General features: G+C 36.3%; 1 protein-coding gene across 10 annotated transcripts in view; it reads right to left on the reverse strand.

The window, feature by feature from the left end:
* Nucleotides 1-24,917, reverse strand: part of ROBO2 (roundabout guidance receptor 2) — a 1,102,980-nt gene that overhangs the window by 110,915 nt on the left and 967,148 nt on the right. For all 10 annotated transcript variants that reach the window (XM_032182831.1, XM_032182822.1, XM_032182879.1 and 7 more), the window contains 2 exons: nucleotides 11,719-11,846; nucleotides 8,286-8,297 (listed from right to left, as the gene is read on the reverse strand). In XM_032182831.1, the coding sequence (XP_032038722.1) occupies nucleotides 8,286-8,297; nucleotides 11,719-11,846 (140 nt within the window). The remainder of the gene's footprint in view (nucleotides 1-8,285; nucleotides 8,298-11,718; nucleotides 11,847-24,917) is intronic.

A 24,917-nucleotide genomic window follows, 5' to 3' on the forward strand; every position in this document is an offset into this window, starting at 1 on the left:
TTCATCATGCTAGTTACTGCTGAGTTGCCTGGGAAATTGATTTCCTTCTCTTCTCTGCCGTTAGTATCGTGTTAGCGCAGCAAACTACAGCTGCAAACCCTAGTTTGCAGGAGTGCAGTTGGACTTTGAAACAAGTGCATGGGTCTCCTCTTCCTCTTCCCTTCTCATTTAGATAGCTTGCTTTCTTCTATGATTTATTCTTCAGGTGGAAGAATATGGCTTTTGTCAGTAAAAATGAGGAATGGGTAGGTTGTAAGGGATAACAAGCGATTCATGAAGCCCCTCACTAGATCTGTGATATTTTAAAATGACACAAGTGGATGTGGCAAAGCAGGTGCTTGTTTTGGATTCATCTGAAAAGCAGCTTCATAGAACCTATTCTTAAAACACCTATAATCTATAGATCAGATACTATCTTTAACATTGACAATACTTCAAAATTAATTCTCATTTTGTATATTTGATAAATCAAATATAGAAAATTAAAAACAAAGTGGGCAAGTAGGGAGAACTTTCAGCAAGTTGAATACAAAAGAAGCACTGGGGAAGAGGTATCAAGCTACAGTGGAACAGAAGTAGAGGGCAGAGGGAAGCTATCTCCACAAGATCATCATCAGGAGCAGCTCTGGTATAAGTGTCCTTCACACTGGTGCTGTCTCATGGAAAATGAGAAATTCCCTTTTGTTAGTGATAGTGTTTTTATTTGGTTTGTTGCTTTTATTTGTTTGTTTGTTTGCTTGTTTTCTGGTTTCAGAATCACTGAGAATGTTAAACCATCTTTCATACTTGGACTAATTGTTCTAATCTGAATTTCACTTATAACAACATTTTTATCTTTCAGTTGCTCTGAAACACTGAAGCAGATAATCTCTGAGAGCATGGAAGCACAAGCTTTTTTTTTTTTTATATAAGAGGTGAAAGAAGTCTTAGAGAATCAATAAATAAAAACAGCTAACTGCCTTATATATTTTGACTTATAAAATCTCTCTTTTATTCCTGGATGACCTAAAAGAAAGAAGTGGGATAAATCTGTGTGGTGAAAAAAAAAAAAAGAGATGTGAGATAAACAATAATAATAATAATAAAAAAAAAAAAGGTTTGGTTTATATGGTTTATATTCAAAGTTTCCCTGTCAATTTCAATTAAGATAACTGCCAAATCTTCATTTATCATTATAACAGAAGTTTAAGCACAAAGAAAAAAAAAATACTGCCAAGTACTTGTTCTTCCCTATTGCCTACGACTAATTTCAATACAGGAAAATTATGAGAATACTTACAAACAAACAAACAAACAAACAGAACTATCTCCTACATAGTTGAGAAAAAAGAAACCTACTTTCCCCCCCTCGCCCCATTTCCAGTTCTCTGAACTCATTAACAGCTCCTTTCCTGACCTCTCTTCTCTGTTCTATGGTATGTTTAAACATGAAGTTTCAATATCTGGTCTGAATTTCATCTCAACATTGGACTATAACCCACTAGAATTTGAATCTCTGCTTTATTATATCTTGTCCAATCATCTCTTCTAAGTGGTACTCAAACCCTACAGAAGCTCCTGGAAAATCCCTCCTGGAAAGTCCTTTGTTTAGCTTTGATACCTATAAAGAGAGGTAGCACTGACTCTGACTGCTCAATACCTTACATTAATAAGGACTTTTCTCTACTCTAGACAATTCTTTCTTTCTTTTTTTTTTTTTCTTTTTTTAATTTCTCCTTAAATGCCTGAGATTCAGGATATACCTTTTGTTTATATCAGATAGAAAAGTGCTCTCCTAAATTTGTAATACTTTAGTCTACTTGCTTATGTAAAGGGTAACATCAGGTGATGGCATGCGCCTTCCCTCTACCTTCTGTGAATTCAGCAAACAAAGCAAATTATGCCAACAAAAACACATGTAATCTGCTATGATTCTTTCTGTCATGGGTGATAGCAGAAGGGTTTGCTCATAAAGCATTTAAAAAAGAAAAGCATACCTCTTGCTGATTTACTAAGATTTCATCAAAAAACCAAGAATAATTTGGTTATTTGCTTCAAAAAACAAACAAACAAACAAACAAACATGAATTCACACACTGAATAGAAGAGCCAAGGTGGTGAAAAGAAAAGTAAAGCCTGGGTATGTTGGGCTAATAGGACACAGCTATAGTGAGAAAGATGACAAGTTCCTGGTTCATTTACCCTTGAGCATAAAGAAAGACTGAGAGGAGATTTTCTGCTCAATTTGGGCCACTGTAAAGAGAAGAGAGGAAAAGGAGTGAGGAAGAAAAGGGACTATTTATGCTGATTGACAATGGTAACATTCGAAGAATGGGACGTAAAGTAGTTTTGCTGTTGAATAATATTGAGGACTTATCCAAACTGTAATAACTCAGTGGTACAAGCAAGCAGCATTTGAGTAAAGAAGGCAAAGAGAAAAGTGGATGGATTACTGTATTGATTTCCACACTCTTCTTGAAAGAAAAACTACTAATTTCTCCTTTTAAAAACAGGGAAGGAACAACATATCAAAAGACTATTTTTCATACACTAATCTTCAAAGACACATGGGAAGACTCAGAATCCACTGAAACAAGAAAACAATTCCTACTGATTTGAGCATACATAACGGACTCAGGAAATTTACATATTAAACCTCTCAAAAATTTCCCAACCTAGAGTTCAGCAGTAAAATAAATAAATAGATAGGCCCTTTAATCACTTCCTGCAGTTGCTATACCTGGCTTTTCTGTAACAGAAACAGTATAAGTGCAGGCACATCCATGGTACTGTAGTGGAATGAGCCCAGTACGTAACAGTATGACTTACTAAAACTTCAGGTACGCAGCCATCTTTCACGTTTATCCTTGAAGAAGAATCCTGTGTCAGAACTTCTATATTTCTGCTTTGACCACTCTCTGGCATACCCAAAAGACTTGGAGCAATTGAAAATGGAGCCAGAGTTTTGTTGACCAGCCTTAATAAATGCCTGGTGGTTAATGTGCTCTGTCCCCATTTGCAGAGCCGTTGTAGCCCATAGATCACAAATGTATTTCTATGGTACCTTAAGTTGTCATGGAGATTCAAGTGTAAGCTCAGCTAGTGGAATTTTGCCAAAGTACAAATGCTAAGGACTTTTGGATTTTTTAGAGTGTTCTTTCAAGGGCTACTAAGTGTCAGAACAAATCAATTATTTCTTTCACTCAGCACCAAGCTTTTCTCTTTAATATAAAGGATTTGCATAGTGATAAATAAGAAGAATGAATTCTTTCAGTTAGGGAAGAAGAAAATGCAAAAAGCTTAATGTCTTCTGGTGTCCTTACCCTCTCCTGAAAACTTCTATATGCGATAGCAGCAGGCAGGCAGGCAAAATACTGCACTTTGATATAGATATTAGATTTCTACCACTGAAAGATGGCACAGCAGTGCCAAGCATGATCTCATCTCTTCTGTCACACACCAATTACCACTGCTGATGTAGTTTTATAAATCCTCAGTGTCTCAAGTGAAGGTGATAGTTGCATGAATACACTAAAAACAAAAGTATTCACACTATATATACTTTCCTGCAAGAGTCAGAATGAAATGGAAAAGGATAGAGAGAACTCTGCCAGCTATCATCTAAACAATGTGATTTCCAGCCACAAACAAATGCAACCTTACTTAAATATACAGACCTTTCTATATTATTTCATGCTGCACCACTCTTAATAGATCATTAACCCATGCCAGGTTGATTTATGACATGAAAACTTCCCAGAGCAAAGTGAAATGCATCATACAGTCACATTTCACTTAAATATGAATAGGCTGTATTCAATTAGTATGAAATTTAGAAAATTCATGGCAGATGTCTTATCTGTTTCTCTGTTCTCCAACATGGTAGGGAAGTAAGTTTATTGCAACTTGATTGGTCTCCCTTTACTTCCTTTGTTAATTGCAGATAATTTCTATTCAGGTGACAAAATGATCTGGCTATTTACTGAATGGCAATTCTTTCTGAGAAGATGAGTCATATCATATGACAATTAATTAAATAAACTTAATTAGGTAAACTACAAGGCAACTGAAATGCAAAAAAAATGTATTTTGACCTGTTGAAACACAGTTGAAAATAAATTGAAAACAGTACTTTGCCATCTGAATGACCTTTTTCATGATTAGCAAAAAGGTAACGAAAGCATTAGACACAGATCTCCACAGATCTTCTATTTGAACTCAACTTTAAGTCTATATCTCAGAGCAATATAGCAATTGAAAAAGCAGGTTACTGTTACTTTTAGGCAGGATTATATGAAACTTAACTCCTCTTAACTTTTGGAATACTTTTTATAGCTATTCTTCTGCACAGCTGCTATGAGAAATACAGCAGAATGCCAAACTGAGAAAATATAAACTTCCTCATCTGGAAGATCCATCCAACAAGTTAAATAACAGTAGAAATAGGGATAAATATGAATAAATATCTTGTTTCCTAAACCCATCTGTTATAAATCCTGTAGCAAATCATTTCAAAAGGTTATAAATAAGAGAACATCTATTTCAGAAACAGGCAACACATTTATACCTAGCAGCAAATCCAAACACGATGAGTAATCTGGTATAGAGCTGTTAAATTCACCAGCTGCCATCCACCTCAGGCAGAACCATACCTCATTTTGTCTATGCAGCACATACCATATGTTAAAAAACTGCTTGAATCAAACATGGTCAGTGGCAGAAGTAATCCCACTACTGAATTTTCCATTCAAGATGAAATTTAAATTAAATTAAAACAACTAACAGAATACAAATATTTGAAACAGGTAAAGCTAAATAGTAGATGGAAATTATTCAGCTTGCAGTAAGAACTACTGCAAAGAATTACAAGAATTAACAATCCCTGAACATTAAAAATACATATCTTTATTCTTCAGCAACAAGCCAGTGAAATAAAATGTTTTGGACTTGTTTAAAACACAAAAAAGACCAAAAACATCTGCTTTGAAATGGAGGTAGTGATGAAAAGTAGAGGTACCCAGATAATATGCAAGTATCAGAAAAGAGTATAAAATTTTAAACTGCTCCCCTGCAGTTCATCTTACACTTTAATATATAAATGTATTTCTGTTAAAATGTCACTCTTCTAGAGAGTTGTGAGTGTAGATTCCTTTCTGTAAGGACAGGTGATTTTTGCTCTGCATTCCACTTAAATTTCTAAACAAACAAACAAACAAAAAAGTTAAAAAGTTAAAGATTTGACTCACTATTCTCATCAAATGACAATTTTAACAGAAGATCATTTGGGCATTTTGGTGGTGAAATGATGATAAAGAGGGAAGATACTTTGTTTTGCATTACCTGGCTTTAAATTTTCAATAGGATAGGTAGCCACGTGCTTTGTCTACTTTTGAATGAAACAGAATGAACTGTGGAAACCATTCCAGCTCCTTAAGTAAAAAGAAGGAAAGAAGGAGGAATGAGGGGAGGGGAGGCAAGGGGAGTCTCATAAGGAACCTTTTCTACAGGTGCAGGTTTAGACACAAGTGATCCAAAGAAGATGATCTCCTTATACACTGCAACCACTGCACACTAAGTTGCATAGGAGTTACAGATGTTAAAAATCTTTGGAGTTGGATGTACTTTAAAACCTTTTTACAATTCACAAGATAAACACTAAATTAAATAGTTCGATAAAGACCATATGTCCATATAATGATTATTTTAAGGTCAACCACTCTAATTTATGTTTTCCTGAATAAATCATAAAAAAGAAGGATTTTCTTTGCACCAGATGTTCATTCATTACAAAGTAAAATAGTGTGGGCAGGGAATATGACAAATTGACCATGGCATGGTCACACAAGAGAATCATTCACCTGGACATAAAGTAACTTGATACCGAAAGCTTCTACATACACTTTGGAGATGGAATCATTCACAACTCAATGGCCTGAGAAGTCTTTAAAGAGAATCAGTGCTCGAAAATGAGACACCACCAGCACTGCTAAAACCTAAAATTATTTTCTTGTGAATCTTCAGTCATTTATTTTATGTGGCTTTCACTGATTTTGAAACAATCTCTACTTCAGTATTTTTTTGCCTTTATTTTAATAGTGAGCAGAGAGAAAAATAAATAAAAGTAAAATGTTTTTCACATTGCAGCATTTTCATAGTGAATTGAGAAGCAGATTTAGTTATTAGCCATAAAAAAAAAAAAAAAAAACACTTAAATGAGAGATTTATATCAAAAGCATACCAAATTAATTCTAAATTTTCTAAGCAAAGGAAAAAAATTACAAATTTACTCCAGTTTTACCATTACAACTCATGGGAGTTACAACTCCCATGAATTACAACTAATTCTTAAGAACATGAGCTGGCAATGTGCCCAGGTGGCTAAAAGGCCAAGGCATCCTGGCTTGTATCAGGAATAGTGTAGCCAGTAGAACCAGGGAGGTGATCATCCCCCTGTACTTGGCTCTGGTGAGGCCGCACCTCGAGTACTGTGTTCAGCTTTGGGCCCCTCACTACAGGAAGGACATCGAGGCCCTGGAGCGTGTCCAGAGAAGGGCTACAAAGCTGATGAAGGGCCTGGAACACAAGTCTTATGAGGAGAGGCTGAGGGAACTCGGGTTGTTTAGTCTGGAGAAGAGGAGGCTCGGAGGAGACCTTATTGCTCTCTACAACCACCTGAAAGGAAGGTGTGGAGAGTTGGGTGTCGGCCTCTTCTCACAGATAACTAGTGATGGGACTAGCGGGAATGGCCTCAAGCTGCACCAGGGGAGGTGCAGTTTGGGAATTAGCAGACATTTCTTCTCAGAAAGAGCAATCAGGCATTGGAACGGGTTGCCCTGGGAAGTGGTGCCATCACCATCCCTGGGGGTGTTTAAGGAAAGGTTGGACGTGGTGCTTAGGGACATGGCTTAGTGGGAGACATTGGTGGTAGGGGGATGGTTGGACCAGATGATATTTAAGGTCTTTTCCAACCTTAATGATTCTATGATTCCCAAAGTAATACACTAGTGACTTGAGTTTAAAGCTTGCTATTGACTTTTCAAATGGAGAACTTTGAATTGCTCTTTTACTTAGGGAATTCTCTAGCTGTGGATAAGCAATGCCATGACTGCAGCTTGGCTCTACGTATGCTAGTTCAAGCAAACTAATAAGCATAGGGTCATCTTAGTTCTGGAAACAGATGTCTAATCTGGATTTTATCTTTAAATTATTCCAACTTCTTTTCCTCCAACCTCATAACAGTGAAGAGCTGAGACAAGGTCAAATACAAACTTTAGTCAAACATTTCTCACATAAGTTTTGACTATATAAAGACTAACCCCCTCAGCAATCTCTGTAAACAGACTTTTGACACTAATCAAAACAAAAACAAACAAACAAAAACAAACAAACAAACAAACAAAAAACACATCATTATTCTAAAGGATACATCTAAATGCAAACTACAAAAATCAGAAGAGAAGTGCAACTGGTTAAATTGTTCAGAAAATCCATATAGGCACAGAGTAAACATCCGTGAATGAAAACTAAATAATAAGTTCAGGATATTTGTGAACACCAAAAGAGAATTTCAGCTATGGACAGTTGCAATTTTTCCATTATGCTCAGTTAGATTTTTATAAATTTTTAAAAGTAATTTCAAAGACATAGGAAAGAATCAAATTTTCACAGTGGGATTTCAAAATCCAGATTGTCTTCCCCTGGAATTTTTATTCAGAACAGTCTGCATCCTATACAGTGCATTCCAAAGTGCACTCCAAGATGACCCAAGGACAAAAATCTGTGATGAACTTTCTTAACAAGCACGGAAATCTACTCCATCCCCTCTTCAATTTCAGGACTATTTTCATTTAAAAAATCTTTGAAAGATACAAGAAAGACGGGACATGCAAAGCCTTTGCTTTTACTGCTATGCAATAAAAGCATAATGAGCTGATCATTTAGGGCCTGATAGAAGCTCACCAAAGTCAATACAATCCTTTCTGTTGATTTCAATGGCGTTTATACCAGGCCCTTAAATAGACTGTCAAAACCATCTGAATGAGTGATTTTGGCTTAGTATCACCACACACCCCCAGTTTCACTGAATGGTATTTATTGGTGATTTAGCAAATGTGTTTATACATGACATAGCAGAAAACAGAAAGTTCAGAAATAGCACTTTGTCAGTCAAAATCACTTGCCTGGTGTTATAAAGTTAACGCTATTAAGCACTGGCTGCTAGCTCAAGCCAGTTAAATGCTGTTGCAAATGAAAGATGAAGCATTGCATGAAGCCATGCTAAAATGGATAGAAGGATGGTTACTTACCAACGGGGCGAGCTGTTGACATTACAATGGTGTAGTGAGAACATAAAAAAGAAATTAAAAAGAAAAGAGTATCTGTCAGAATGCATGACGTGTAATGTTACGTTCAACTATGGATACTACCATGATTGCTAACCCCTCAAATGATAGTCTAAGTAAAATATTTACTGCTATTACTGTTTAGTCACACATTACTATTATCACATTTATTTGAGCATAGCATCTGAACAAGTTGACTGGAATCATTCTCTGAGAAGCATTTTTATTATCTTCACATGCCACATCAAGTATCACTGTTAGTGCCTGATAAAAGAAAAATTGCTTGCATTAGCACAAACTTTTAGATCTTGATGAACACATCAATTTAAGCTACACTACCAAATGTCATGCCAGTAGATGCAAGGCATTTGATTTTTAAGTTGAATACCAATTGAATGTTAAACATGGCCAGTCAGTACAGCAGTAGGGGCTACAAAAAGACCAGGACAGTTTTTCTCATTCAATAACAGGCATGAAAGCTTACAACACATTGCTTTTTCCTCACTGACAGGGCTGATGAAAATATAACAAATAGGCTGAAATGGCCACAGGGATTTCAACCCAGAATCTCCCAAATTACTGTTTAGATAACTTCTACTTCCTAAAAAAAAAAAAAATGCTGCTGAATGATCGACAGGTTAATACAGTTTTGGACTGATACAGAGATTGAAAGCTGTTGCTGCAACAAGTGATTTCTTGATTATAGCAACAGCTCTTATATAGTTGTGTTGGGAAAGAAGGCTGACAGTCCCTCTGCTAATAAAATGAAGATATCCCCTTTCAGAACAGCTAAAAAGTTGGACATAAAATTGACTCATAGTTGCATCTGGTTAGGTGAAACTTCCCATATTTTAACAACAGAAATGGTCACACACTTTGGAACAATTTATTTTTTTTTTAATAAATTAACCAGCTCTATGACATTATGTGCAGACTAGGGCCAAAGAGAAGACATGCATATCCTTGTGTAGCATGCGAGTGCCATCCTAGTTCTCAGCCTTTCTATGGCTTTATTCTTATTTTGTCAGATCCACTTTATGTAACCATTTCAAGCCTGCTGCCATTTCTCACTCATCATCTATTTTAAGACTTTCTGGCTTTTAATATTATGACATTTTTCTTTTCCAACTGAAAGATAAGGAATGAGTGATGCACATCTTTCCAAGACAGGGCCATGAACACTGAGTCACACAATTCAAATTCTATTATCATTTACAACAGCATGATGTGAACTCCCCATATACATCTGCAACCCCTTCTTTGAGAAGATGGAGCCATGAATAAGGGAGCTATGGATTATGCTATTGCTGCCACATTTGTAGTTGTAACTATGGACACTTGCAAGGACCAAGGCACTCGCAAAGTAAATTTTGATGTGCTAAATGCATTTCTTCTCTACATGATGGGTGATTATGCTAAAACTGGTAAAAGTTTAAGAAGTCAGAATTAAATCTTCCTTTAATTAAAAGGAATATCATTCATGGTCCCTTTAAAGTCAACAGGAGTTTGCCTAGTCATTTGTTTCCAGAAAATACAAAGTAATAAACTTCTCCACTGAATGTCTGAGCTTTTCTCATTTGCTGTTGTCTTGAACATTTAACATGCTTATAATATCATGACGTCCTTTGTGTTGGATAAACACTATGTATGTGACTGTAAATGGCCATCCCAGGGGAGAGTAGTACCCAGGATAATGAAAGTCTACTTTTACTGTAGGAAATTGATTAAATTATATATTTATTTGTTTTTATTTGTTTGTTTTGTTTTTCCACCTTAATTTGATCAGATTCCAGCTTCAGTAATTTCAAAGGATTTTTTGCTTGGTTCTTGTTACTGTTCATATCACGAGATAGGTAGCAAAAATAAAAAGCTTTATTTTTTAAAAAAAAAGCTTTTTAAAAAGCTTTATTAAAAAAAAAAGAAAAAAAAAAAAAAGAAAAAAAAAAAGCTTTATTTTTTTTTTAAAAAAAAAGCTTTTTAAAAAGCTCTAGTAACACATACAGTGGACACAGTTCCAGGAGTGTTTAAAGGCTACTAAACTGGTTGCCAGATATACTGGAAATCATGATCCTGCCTGTGACAAAGTAATGGAGTTAGAGCATTTCTGAGAGTTCTGTGTAGTGACTATTTTTCGCACGTTACAAATTGGAAGAATAATCTCTTACATGCACATGCAGCAGGTAAATCTACTTCTTCAGATTAAAACAGGGAGGTCTGCATCACCATGTATTATCTAAAGCGAACACTAAGGTAATATTTTAGCAGGTAATATCTTGGTATCACAATACTTTCTTTTCTTTGTTATATACTAATATCTCCCCCTCTACAAAGCCACTCGGTGCTTTTTTGCCCTTTGAATTCAGCAAATTAAACTGAACTGTGTCCATGCATTAAATGGATGGAAATGGAAGCTGGCCTCTTGGGTCAGTTGACCCCAGTTCTAATAAAGCAATCCATTGAGACTTTGAACATTTGATTTAATGTGTATGAAAAGAGGAGCACAGATAAAGCTAAAAATGTTTTTATTAACCTTTCACAGCTCTACTGAAAACCGTCAGCACGCACCACTAAACTGTGAAATAGTATCTGCATGATATCCATTGTGCCAAATTGCTGCTTATCTTTTGGAATGAAATAATAACTACTGTATCCTATTTACTCATATGGAAATATTAGCCCACAAACTTTTTCGCTCCCCATAATCTTTAGCATGTCTATATCTACTGTCACAAAAGACATTTTGGCAAGTCATTACTCTACTGGTTTTAAAACCTCCTTCCCACATCAAAAAGCACCAGATAAAAAATGTATGGATACTGGAGACCAGGAATATTTAAAGAGAGAATATGTCAGTTGTTACTTTGTAACACTTACAAAAATTAATTAAGATTTTCTTTTTCTTTTGACTTGGCTTTATCTTACAGATAAAGAGTAATGACAGAGAGTTTAATTACAGCAGAGATAATTGTATAATAATACTATCTGCATTATTTTTGGCAGAGATAAACATAGGTGCTACATTTCTTATATTTATTAGGGAAAGGAACCCTAATAATAATAGCCTAAACCGATGGCTCACATATTAAAGTGTATGTCCACGGTTACATAGTGCTTGCTTATGAATGTATATGCATTGTGCATCTATTCTTCGATAAAAGAAATAATATTGGAACAGATCATTAACTGCAGCAAAATCCTGTCCTACAGGATATAACTACAATTTAGCCTGAGATACCAACAGGACCAGGATTTCAGCTCTGTTGCAAATCAGTGCAGCACCCACAACTGCAAAGGATGTGCGAAACCCAAACAAAAGCCCTGTAAGGATGTGGCCCATTATGACAGAAAGCAATTGATCCATACAGGTCACAGGCCCTCTCTCCACAGGAACACTCACCTCGCACAGTAAGGGTAGCAGAGGCTTCCACTTTTCCGACTCGATTCTCTGCAATGCATGTGTAGGTTCCTTCATCTGTGCTCATAGCCTTCTTAATGCGCAGAGTATAGTCATCTTTGATGTCATACCTGTGTTACAAAAAAAAAAAAAAAAAAAAAGAATGAAAACGTATTCTGTAGCCAACAGAAATGAACAAAAACTCTCACCTGGAATATGCCAGTCTGAATCTATCTTGGATCCAACTTCCCAACTTTGGAAGATAAATTATTATCTAGCATTAGATAATTCCACCAAGCATTAATCTTCATGACATTTTTATTGCACTCTGCATTAGTTAGAAACTTTACATAAAATTAGTATTGCTATGTTCACTCAGTATTAGGGCTTTATTAATAATATCTTTCACTTTGTCCTTGATCTAGAGCAATATGATAAAATTAAGCTATCAGACATCAGTTTTCAATACATGACAGCTCAGGTTTATCATGCCTATATGAGTGAGCTACATGTTTTACCTTTGGCTGATTTGGAATTTTTCCTTTACAGTTTTTCTCTAGAGCAGCAACCCCTTAGGCATACTGGTAGGATCTGACACTATAATATTATAAACAATAAAAATATATTTAAGCTCTAGAATGTGACATTTATTGAAGAGGCACATTAAAGAAGATTTATCAATTTCACAGAAATGCTACAGAGTGATTCATTTAGTGGACTATAACATTTTCTCTTCCTTAAAATAAATTCAAAACATTTCAATTATGCTTTGTCCATTTCTTTGTTTCTACTGTTGTAAAAATTCTAAAACTATGAGGATATATAAAATTTGAAATAATACAAAACACTTCAGCAGGCAGTGAACATTCATTCAGAAGAGTAACTCAGTCAAGAAAAATAGGAAAATATTCACAGTTAAATTGTTATCAGCCGGCAGAAGTTTAACAAACTATTTTAGGCTCTGATGCAAAACTCGTTAAAGTCAACTGAAGACTTTAACTTGTAAGAAATTTCTTTGGCTCCTGAATCGGGAAAACATCATAGATACTCAGCATGGATATTTTACTCTTGAAATACTCTCTTGTAAAATTATTCTCAATGATATTTTTTCTATACATAAGCTCCTGATACCTTAATTAAGTCACCTTGAACCAAGAGTTAGCTTCAGATTCTCATGCATTAAATAGCAAAAGAGGCACATGAGACTAAAGAAAGATCTAGACCTCATGAGATGTCAGTACTCTAATGGTATAGATGCTCACTAACTTTAGAAAAACTAATTTACCTTCTCTTTGTTATATAGCAAAGACCCCGCAAGCTTGTTCAGAGAACGTGTTGAAATGATAAAGAAGAGCACACTTATATGTTTTGATGAGTAAGAATTTAATGCTATTACATACAGAAATGTTGTGAGGCTCCGTCTATGAGTATTGTTTAAATGTTTTGGGAACATCAAATATATACATTACATGCATTGCTATTGGCTCCTTTATTATAGATCTGTAGCGAGGGTACTGTACTAACAGACTTAAAAGCATCTTAACTCAAAGGATCATATATGTTGAAACGTTTAAAGTTCCGTTATGTCTAAGTAAAGCCCACAACATTAATTACAGTATTACTAGTAAAGTAATTCCAAGAATAAAGACAAATCAAGACATCTTTTTACACTCATCACAACACAATTCAGCTTCATTCTATATTCACTAGGTCTATTCATTAGCAAAAAATGAATTAAAGAAGACCAAATTGTGGCTAACTGTTCCGTCAGAGAAAAACATAAACACAGATCATATCCATTTCATTAGGAGTTACACTTAATTGTATGTAAATGTTGCTAGTCAGATTTAACTGATAAGAGATATACAAAGGGGAAAAATAACTAGGTGCCATGGCATTCTACTGAATTTTTTAGGGACCATTTTTGCTAGTGTAATACCATTGAGGGGCAAAAATAGTTATGATAACAGAGAGCTTTATACACGTTTTCTGGATCAGTACAGAGCTATTGCAAATATACATTCCAAAACCATATGCAGCTGAGGCACATTTCTTCTCAACTGTTCACAGATTAGGTAGTTTTGCATGCTGTGCTGCACTAGTCAATGGCAAAGAGAATCAATTTTTCCATAATAGAGAAAAGGCAAATGGTCTCCCTTAAAAATCTCAAGAATATGACAACAGTATCCCAAAACAATGGAGCGGTTATTTGTCTTTGGCGACCACAGAGTTACAGACAAAAGAAAACACTCATTTTCTTGACACAAGGCCAGCACTAGGGGGACCGAAAACATGAAGTTGTATTCGGCTCCTGTAAGATGATAAAACTAAGATAAGCTGTAATGTAAATATGGGTTGGATACAGGAATCACGATTATAAAGCTGGGGAAAAATTAGCCACTTATTTTGTTACGCTTTTTTTTTTTTTTTTTGAAGATAAATACCATCCCTGTGGTTGACTTACCGCTGCTGAGATAAAACCAGACAGGCAGCAGGGCTGGATCTGACTGGCTGGCTGCTCAAAATGGGATGCAGGCAGCCTGGGACAGGGCCCTACAGTCTGCTGTGGGCTGCAGCTGACTCGCTCTTCATCTCACTGGTGTGCTGGTGCCGGCATGCCAGCCAGCTGCCTTGGAGGCTTCAGCAGTCTTTATGCTTGCACCTGCCAATCATGCAAATTGTGCAAAGGCTGCTGGGGGAAAGAGCCAGCTGCATGGCATGCCAGGACGCAGAGTGAGAGCACAGCCATAATCTCCCACTTGGGTCAAGAAATGGAGGAAGGAGTAAACATGTCACTGTCATGGCCTAGTTACCAATCACTTCAAGGAGTGGCCCAGCTCTCCCTGTCTGTTTCTCCAACAAGGACATGCTGGGTTTTTGGACCACCCTGGCAGAACATGCTGTCTAGCATATATAGATGGACCCATGGGATGTTATAACCATCTGCTGTCCTGAAGTATTGATATGCTGCCCCTCAGTCATCTGTTCCACCTACTCTGTCCCCAGAAGTCACCATGGTTCAGTGAAGAGCTTTGACAGGCAGGAAGGAGAAAGGAAGAAAACTGGTTTTCAGCTTTAGCTGATCCACAGCAGCACAAGGAACTTGTGTGAGAAAGGGACTGTAAAGCAAGTTGTGAAGGCTGAATGTGCTTGTATCCTTTCAGTTTCTCAAGCAACGGCCTGTGAAGTCTTGAATAGTGCCTGGTGACCTCTTGATCCAAGAGCTTCATATGCCCGCAACAAGTTTCCTCCTGGGTTTCTGGAGAAGGTCACTCTCACCTGGATCACTTCCAAGCTGACACTTGGGAACCAGGCTCAGGGCCTCTCTGACTGCCAATACCAGTCACAGACAGAGGCTGATGATGGAGTGGCAGAAAACCAGGCTGTACTGGTTACGCAGGTCCTTAACTTTGCTGGTGTGCTAAGAAGGCATTGCCTTCAAAATACGTGCAGCATCAAGAAACACCTTCCAACGTATTACCCAAATATTGCTGACTCCTAGCCAAGTAATGCCAACTTTCAACACAAAATGTAGGGTGTCAGACATGGGCTTCATATGTTTATGGCCATCTAATTGGTTATGAATACTTCCCTTTGTTAAACATTTGGAGGTGCTTACCCTTTCAGTTTAGCTTAAACTTCAGCCATCTGACTAAGCTGGAAGAGGTCTTTTAAACAGTTAGTCAGCTTGTGTGGGGATAAAACCCAGCCACTTTTGGGCATCGTGTTACATAACTTGTGTTGTACATGTCCTAGCTCCAGTAGGTCTGTCTTTAATTACCCAAGAAAGAAGGGAGGCAGGGGACTGCGAAGGAAGAGGCAAACAGAAACAACAAGCAGATGAGGAAACACTGCTGGTGAGGAAATTCTAATAGAAATTGGGTGATTTTGAGTGAAATCTGGCAGTCTCTGGCACATATGAATGCACTCATTGTTGCTAGTTTTGATTAATGACAGTTGTACAATAGTGTGCTGACAGACACTGCCATACAGACACTTTTTTTTTTTTTTTTTTTTTTTTTTTTTTTTTAATATGAAACACTGCTGAAAATGCAACCCAATCAGATTTGGCCCCTGAACAACATGTGCTATCATCACTGTACCGTGAATTGAGATTGATTGGTAACCAGCTGTGACAAAGTGGGAAAAAGGGCCTTGTCTTTTTCAAGAAAAGAAAAGAAAAATAAAATATCCTGAATCGTGTCAAAACCATTACCATCTGCTCAACCAAATAACAAATAAAACAAAACACATTAACTATTTTTAAGTATCACAAATTAATGTACTAAGGTTAGATTCATGCATTGGCTTAAGTATCTAAGAATAATCTTGAATTATATTGTTTTTGTTGCAGTTAGCAGTTCTTGATTTTTTTTCTTTTCTTTTCCTTTTTTTTTTTTCCTCCCACCCTCTCACCCCCCCATATTCAAAAGTGTATCTGTCCCTATTCAGCCACCAATCTTCCATGGTTATTAAATAAAAAAAAATGAGAGAGAGAAACAGAGAGAATAAGAAAATTTACTGAAGTTGGAGAGATTTAGTGGTATGTTTGCTGCATTTAATATACATTCTGCTACTTCATAGAATAACCCTTAGATACCCAGATTTTCAAAAATGTGCATGCAGCTATGCATAAAAATATGTTTCTTTGTCTTTCGTATGCACAGGTAGAGCAGCTGCGTCTGCATCTGCAGTCATTACATTCCTAGATATCCAAGTAGGTCTAACTAGTGAGGATGCAGATGCTTCAACTGTGCATTTTAAAGTTGTAACAATGCATTACATGTTCACTAAATTCAACAAAACCAACTCAAAAAGATGTCCTTCCTGCTAAAGGGAAATTGCAAAACTCACATCTTAATTGCTGTAAACTCATGATGTTGGCATCAAAAAATTACATCAATTCATACCAGGCACCTATTTTCTTTTCAATATTACTCTACTGTAAATATATATATATATATAAACGTGATATGTAGGTTTTGTAGGCTTTCCATTTATTGTTTATTTCTTATAGAAAGGGCACAAAAATTACTTTGCTCTGTTTTCTTTTGCCTGTTTGCCAGGCAATTTTGCAACACATGCACACAAAGCTTGAAGATTACTCACAACATCAATGATTAGGGAGCCCAAATAAAGAGATGCTACCAGCCAATAAACAGAGTAAACAGGAGGTAGTTAAGGAGGCTTAAGCTTCTGTCTCCACTTCTCTTTTGTGGTGCTAGCACTTCACTTCCCAGCATAGTGCCACAGCTTTCCACTGGCTCCTGGACTGTCCGTGCCAGTTGGAAGGAGCCAGAGGGAAACTGCAGTGAAGATGGAAGCATGGAAGCGTGAGTCCCTTACCTGCTTCGGCCTTGTGTGGTCCAGGAGCAGAAAGGAGATCCGCCACTCCCACCAGGGATGTATCCACCCCTACTACCAGCTCCCTTACACAAACTGTTTCTTTTTCACTTACAGCCCATGCACAACCCTATGTGAGTGACAGAGGGAAAGATAAGTATGTCTCTCCTTTTCGTTCCCTAGAAAACCCTAATTAGTGATAGAGAGTGCAAGAATGCATAGATTTGTGTGTACTGGAGTCTCAAATTGTTCTCTTGTATGCCTGCAATCAAGGCTGCTTCTTGCTGGGTGGCTCTAAGATGCAGCTGAAGGCTACAATAAACTGTCCTACCAGGGAGCTATCTCCAGAGTGAGGGACAAGGCAGCTGTCACTCACGGGCACATGTGCAAATCCCCATTTATTCCTTGCCTATGCCATTCATACCAGAGAAAGGTACAATGCAATGCAACGTCACCTGGAATTTCTTAGTGTGAGGTGTGTATACAAGTAGTTATGGAAAATGGTTTACTGGCCTTACGTCAACAAGCCAGAAAAAGAGCTAAGTTATACAGGTTACTGTACACTATTTATTCTTAAAATATACTGACAGCAGGTTCTGCTTTAGTCCAAAATCTTTTATGGGTTGTTACCAACAGATTCTTTATAATTTTTTATGCTTGACACTCTCAATTGCAATAATACAGAACAGAGAACCACACTGCGATATGCCTTAAGCGAAGATACTCGACAAAATGGCCTAAATCTCATAAAAGATGTATGCAACGGTTACAGTAACTGTGCCAACATTGTGAAACCATTCCCATGACAGGAAAATCATGTTTTCCAACTTCTCTGGAAGCATTAGACTATGCAGCACTGCTCTTACAAACACACATATATGAGTGCACATAGCTAGTACTTCTAAAAATCAGCTGCCGTGAGCTCTGAAAAGACCCAAGAAAGAAAAAATGGGACGTCTTTTTCATTCCCATTAAAATAATTTGAAAACGTAGAAACATAGAAGTTCAGAATAAAACGTATGTTTTGTTCTGAAGATGTTTCTCAGTAAACACTATGAAAACCGATAGAGGCTCTTTTCTGCCTTTACATCTCTGCTTGCACAGAGAATTACCACATGTTAATTATCCAGAATGGGCTTCTGATTTGATTTGAGTTCCAGACAGATCTCCACATTTCAAACACTGGAAACTCAGTGCAAGTATGAGCTAAGAGACCATGTAATAACTTGGCATGGAGGCCTATCCTTCTGTCACCAGAAGTAGTCCTTTACCTCACATATGAGACGCATTTGTCAGGCACTTGGGGAGATTTGTATTATTAATGCCTATATCATAAATTTATCTATCAGAAAAACACTCTTGATTCACAGGGTTATCTGGTCAGCACATCATTGACATTAATTTTAAGGAAATTAGTTTTATGGAAAAACAGTATTTTGTTTTTCCTTAAGATAAGGACTGTGTTCCAGTCATTGCAAGTATCCTTTTGTCTATTTCTATTATTTAAAAAAAAAAAAAAAGGAAAGGATACTGTAAGGACTGGGACACTGTAAGAAGATCTGAGCCAAACTGACATTTTGCTCTCACTAAATATGGTTATCTGATTTTGTTATTTTTACTTTTTAATATGAGTACATAGATTACAAGTAGTTTGAAACAACCAGTTTGTGTTGGCCTGTTATTAGTTGCCTTAAGCATGATGAATGATTATGGTAAACTTGTCAGAGAACTAACTGAAATATTTTTAATCTGTATTTTGAATTAGTAACCAACCATGAAGTGGTAAAGATGAAGTCATGTTAATGCTTTAATGAAAGTGCCTTCTACATTACAGTTGAGCCAGAAAACATATTCTTAAAAAGCATGTTTTTGCTAATGTAGGACTTAACAACAGCAATTGTTCTTAAAGATAAAACTTTAATCTTTCATTGTTTTCACTGCCAGTTTTTTGTTTTGGTTTGGTTTGGTTTTAACTGAGATGATGACTTTTGTACCCCATTCAGGGATAAAATGTACATAAAGCAGAAGAAATCTCTCTGAGCCAACCATTCCAATGGCATCAACAATGCTGTGGTCACAGCTCTTGAATCTTATTCTCACTTGAGCATAACTACCAGCTTGCCTTTCCTGAATGTTTCACAGAAAAACTGCACGGCTAACTATCTTTACTTTTTCATTCTGTAATTTTAATAGTCAATGAACTGATTATTTGAGTGAAATTCTACACCAAGTTTTCTTGGGTCTCCTTCTGCAAGAGCATTTATTTCCCGCAATCTTTCATGACTGGAAAATTCTGAGAAATCCATGTTTGAGGCTACTATTGCTGGTATTAAATTTCCCTTCAGAACTCTGCTAGTGACTCCATTAATTTTCAGACGTAACAATTTTAGGACATTAGACAACAGGGAATAAAAACTAAACAATCCTCTTGTGGCAATCCTATTTTAGATGCACTGCCAGTGATCACTTTGCACATCACCAGTGGCTCATACAGCATAAAGAGAAAACACATAGGCAGGACTGGTAGTTGACACGTTCCTTTAAGGCTGTTGTCCATGGAGTTGTAAAGCTATTTTCCCAACCTTGACCCTTATGTAAGCAACTGGAGACTGTTTTCATGCATCTGCAAACAGACTGCCTGAAACAATAGCTCTTCTTCAGCTCTGTGGTGAGACCTGACACTTAACATGAAGCCAATTTAAATGTCAGTGCTATTAACCATTTCTCTGCTGTTCAGTCCAGCACAGACACACATCAAACACTTCTGCTCACAGCATTTAATATTTCATGCAAACTGAACAGTGGATAGCTACTGGGTTCGATGACAGACTTCTGGGGATGGGATGATTCATCTACAGGGTGTTATTCAATACCATGCCTTGAGGGACTTTAATAATAATTATTATTATAACTTTAATAATTTAATAGTCAAAAAACAATCTGATTTACACTTTCACTTGGCCATGTATTCCTCCAAAAACCATAAGGAATATTTTTCCACTTGCAGATTGGGAAGGAGTCGCTGATGAGTAAAATACCTACCAGAGAACAGGATTGGTTATCAAACCAAAAGAACCAACAGTAGGGTACATCAACTTGATGCTACCTACATACAGAAAACTACAGCAACCCCTGCTTCCCTTTTACTGCTCATCATCTCTCTCTCTCTAAATGATACCTCTGGCTTTACAGAAGTTTCCACAAATGGTTCAATATAACAACTAAAACCACACTTTCATTGCATGCTGCTGAAATCTGCCTGTTCCAGTAGGCTATGTGGACTCTCTACAAGTTGTATTACAGCTGTATTAAGCCCAAGATAACAACGTCCTCTGTGAACCACCTCTACTCCCTTCAGATGTATGTAAGAATACAAATAACGTATTAAACCTCTTTCTTTCACTGTCTCCTTTCAACAAGCTATTAAGAACAGCCAATCTTCGCCCCTATACTCCTCATGAAGGGAGTTAATCTCTCCTTGATGCCTAGCTTCGGAAACAAAAGATGGACATGCAAATCATACTGGATCTACCCAGAGGTAATGAATAGTACACATAATATAGCTAATATGAAAAACATCTTTTTTTTTTCCTGACCCTTTATTTAAAACTGTTAATTGTTATTAATTGCAACAGAAATTTGCTGATGTAACCAAAGATTATATCCATTACGGTACTAAAACACACTCTTTAATTAATTTTCAATACACATTAGACTGAATTTTGTTACATTCTGCATGGAGATTAACTCAACCAAAGCACACAGTGCTGTGGTGTTATTAACTCATATTTCATTGAAAGGTCATTCTCCCCTTGGTTGTGTCTAGAGGAGGCTGTAGTTAAATACCTCACTATCCCATCCACAGAATATAAATAGAATTATGTAGAACTGCGTTTACACACAGAACCCATAGTTCCATCGTTTCTTAAAAATTACCATTTCTCTGGCTTACCTTATCTTGAGATCATGAAGAAGCACAAATGCAGAACACCTCTAGCAATCATGCCCTTTCTGGATATTCCCTTAAAAATCTAACTTTTCTGAATTGATGGGGTAAGTTTTGCTGTAAATAGCATTTAAATTTGTTTTAAAGATTTGTACCTGGGAAGACTATGACATTTTTAAAATTTCATCTCTCACCCCTAGGTTCAAGCCCACAAGAATTCATGGAGGAAAGCACAGAAATGACAGCACTTTTTGAAAACGCATGCCTATCAGAAGCGACAGACAGAATTTCTGAGCAGCCTATATGTGTGCAAGTATTCCTCAGGCACAAGAGGCTTGTTTTAAAAACACAGCAAGACTAACTTACCTACAAAGACTTTTGATGGAGCTAACACATATAAGTTAAGTCTAAATACACAACTGTAGTTAAGGTTAAGCATTAGGGCCTGTCACAGCAATTAAAGTGCTCAGCAAATAATGGCAATCCTTTTCTGCACTTAAATATATGTATAATTTTCAAAACCAAAAAAGTGCATTTTCCCAAATTATTTTAAGGAACATTCTTAATTTTTAGTGAGTAAGGAAGCTTACTGTGCTGTTCATGATTTTCACTACTGTGTATCACTGCTCTGTCTCATTTAATAACCTGCAATCTTGTAACACTTAGCAATACACTCTGTGTAAACTACACACCGTTTTCCTTCTGAAGTATCACTCTTGATTTTTCTGCCTACACTCTCCCGCTGTGTGGGCGGCACATAAAACAAATACCTCTTCCTGCTGGTGCAGTTGCCACTTTTCATTTCTAATATAATTTTCATCTAATCAGACAATGCCTGTAAATGCAACTTACAATAGCAGGTTGTAATTTCATTAAAGATGTATTTACTGAGCTAAGCCAGCTGTTCTGGGCTGGAATGCATAAAAAGACCCAAGTGATTGCTCAGTCATTTTTAAGGCAACTGAAAAATACATTTGCTGAGCTAACCTCACTCTCCTAAAGAGCTGGCACTGCTAGCTTCTTCTGTGCAAAAGGTTTAAACAGTTATTATCGTGCGTCACAAATTTTAACTTGTAATTGAAAATCTCCCAACTTCTTCTTCTTCAAAAAAAAAAAAAAAGGAAAGAAAAAATAAAATATCCGTATTACTTGCTATGTAATTACAGATTATGCAGCTGCTCTCTTCGGCTCTGCTAGAAAATTTAAAGGCATGAAACACTGTACAAACTTTATTCAAATTTTATTAAATTGCTAGTCATAGATATGCCACTCTCACATTGGAGCCTCTCAAATAATATCAGTTTCTTCCTGTTACCAGGACTAAAAAACAGATGGATCAAGAGTTGATTGAGGCCATATTGAGTTCCTCACAACACAGGAGACCATCAGACTCTTAGCAGGAAAGTATAATTTCTATTTCTGCCAAGCAGACATCAAAGGAAAGCTACCTGAACATGTGGTTGGAAAAAGACTTCAATGTGTAAAAATGATTTTTCTTTATTTCTAAGTATTTCCTGATTTTTCTGCATAGCCACAATTGCCTGAGTTGCTTTAGTACATTTTTTTTGCCATTTCCTTGTGTCACTTATAATGAAAAGAAACTCTATTCATGAAGTAGCAAACTTAGTATTTCAGCCAAAGGCACAAGACTGGTGACCCCACAATATCCTGTTCACCTCCAGTAGTTTGACATGAGTCATACATGATTAACTATTCCCCTAGCTTTTGTGCACTGTGGAAGCTGTGGTGTGATGTTGAATTTTTTGAGTAATTAAAATAAAATATACACCATGTGCCTCTATCCTTGATTCACAATGCATTTTGGTCTTGGATCACTGATTCAAAATGGACAGCTTCTAGAAAAAAGCTTTACATAGCCCAGATTTCACAATGTACTTTGGTTTTGCCTGTTGGTGCAGTATCAGCATTTTCTATAGCATGCTTTTCATTTGCTGGGATTGGTTTAGGGCCTAAAAAGAATTTTCAAATCTGAAGAATCACATTAATTCATTATTAAACCTATATATATATTATATATATATATATATAATATTATATATATTATATATATATATATTTCATAGCTTATATATATATATAAGCTATGAAAGCACTTATGCATAATTCACAACAGTTTCCACCTGGTGGAAACAGTGCTCCTTCTATTGCTTTCTTAATTCCTGCCCAAAGATATAAAAAAAAGCTTCATGATTTATACAGAAGTCTCTGAAATGTCAAGGTCAGGTCTACAGGAATTTGGAAAAGTTACATCCTTTGAATGTTAGCGAGACCTTTTTTCACGGGCATTTTGACAATGTGCACTATAAGAGCAACCTAAGTTCTTAAATTCAAAATATAGACTGTTGTAGTAGTTTTAGATCATTAATTCAAAACAGCAAAAATGTGGACTGAAGACTTTCACATGCAAAATAAACTTCTGCCCATCTGTTCTCACTTTTAAAGCATGATTGTTCCTAAATTTCTGGGTAATTATAAGGACAATTAAACAAAATAGCCACATTAAGACTTTTTATTATTTTCATATTTTCAAACACTTATTTTTTTAGAAGTCTTTCCTCCCCCCCCCCCCCCCCCCCATTCTAACTGCAACTGGTAATGTTTACAGTTCATCAGGGACTTTTATAATTAAAACTATAATAGCCTGAAATTATTTTCCAATTATTACTCAACACACCAATTGGTGGAGCAATACTGTTTATATTTGTCACCAGAAATTACTGTGATTACTTTTCTCTTTGCTTTCACACGTAAAAAAGCTAAAAGAAAGTAAGATGGAAAAACAGAGAAGGATTTCTGAAAGACTATGGATCTAGTATCAGTCATTCTGGCATTCACCAGAAGCAAATTACAGAAACAAAATGCATGCAAAAAATGATAATTTAGTTTATCCCACTTCACTATCACTGGCCTAGACATTTTTGAAAGTTGAACTAACAACAGAAAAATTCAATAATTTGCAATACTTGTTGAAACAGGTACCTACTATAATCACTTTGTAAACTAGGGATGTGGCCTAAAGGAAATTATTGGAAAACAACAACAACAAAATACAGACAGATGTGCAAAGAACATCATTAGCTGTGGAAACAGGAAATTGGCACTGAAAGCTATAAGACAAATAGCTGTACAGATCTGCTCAGAAAAAGGGATTTATTTACGCAGAAAGAATAACAAAGGGTATTCCTTAAGGATTTCATAATCCACTGTAGATGTTAAAATGCTTAAAATACAGGAGTTCTGGAGATGAAAGCTACTTTCTATTTTAACCTCAAAAAAAAAAAAAAAAAATCTTGTATTTCTTCAAGAAGGAAAAAATAGGAATACTTTTCTCAGTTTATAAAATGGTCACATTTTCATTTTTCTCTTCCATTCATTCAAACTACACCCAGGTAAAGTTCTTTGCTTGCATTAAAAAAAAAAAAAAAAATCAAGAAAAACAATACCTTTTCTTTCACATATCCCAAGTTTACCCTCCTTCATTAAACAACATGGTTTGGAAATCTCCACTCTTTGAATACTTAGGATTCTGCTTACATATACTCTTATGCAATATGATATATTTTGAAAAATAAAACATACAGTCCTGATCACCGGAGGTATTTGCTTTTAAAGTACAGATATTGGACTCGACTAGATGATCACAACCCATATCGTTCAGGTCATGGTGGTAACCTTCAGCAGCAGCACTGCCACAGCAGCAGTGGCAATCCTCTACCACCCGAGGTGGTCTTCAGCATGGGACCCCTCAACTTTGCCCGTTCCTCACTGTGATGTTCTGAGAAGCCAATATAACTTAAGACATACCCTCCATTTCTATCTTAAGATGCCAAACCACAGTAAATTAAATGTGTAAATGCAGTGTAAAAACACTGCTGAACACTGTGAATAGTTT

The sequence above is a fragment of the Aythya fuligula genome, chromosome 1 (assembly GCF_009819795.1).
Source record: "Aythya fuligula isolate bAytFul2 chromosome 1, bAytFul2.pri, whole genome shotgun sequence".
Taxonomy (NCBI): domain Eukaryota; kingdom Metazoa; phylum Chordata; class Aves; order Anseriformes; family Anatidae; genus Aythya; species Aythya fuligula.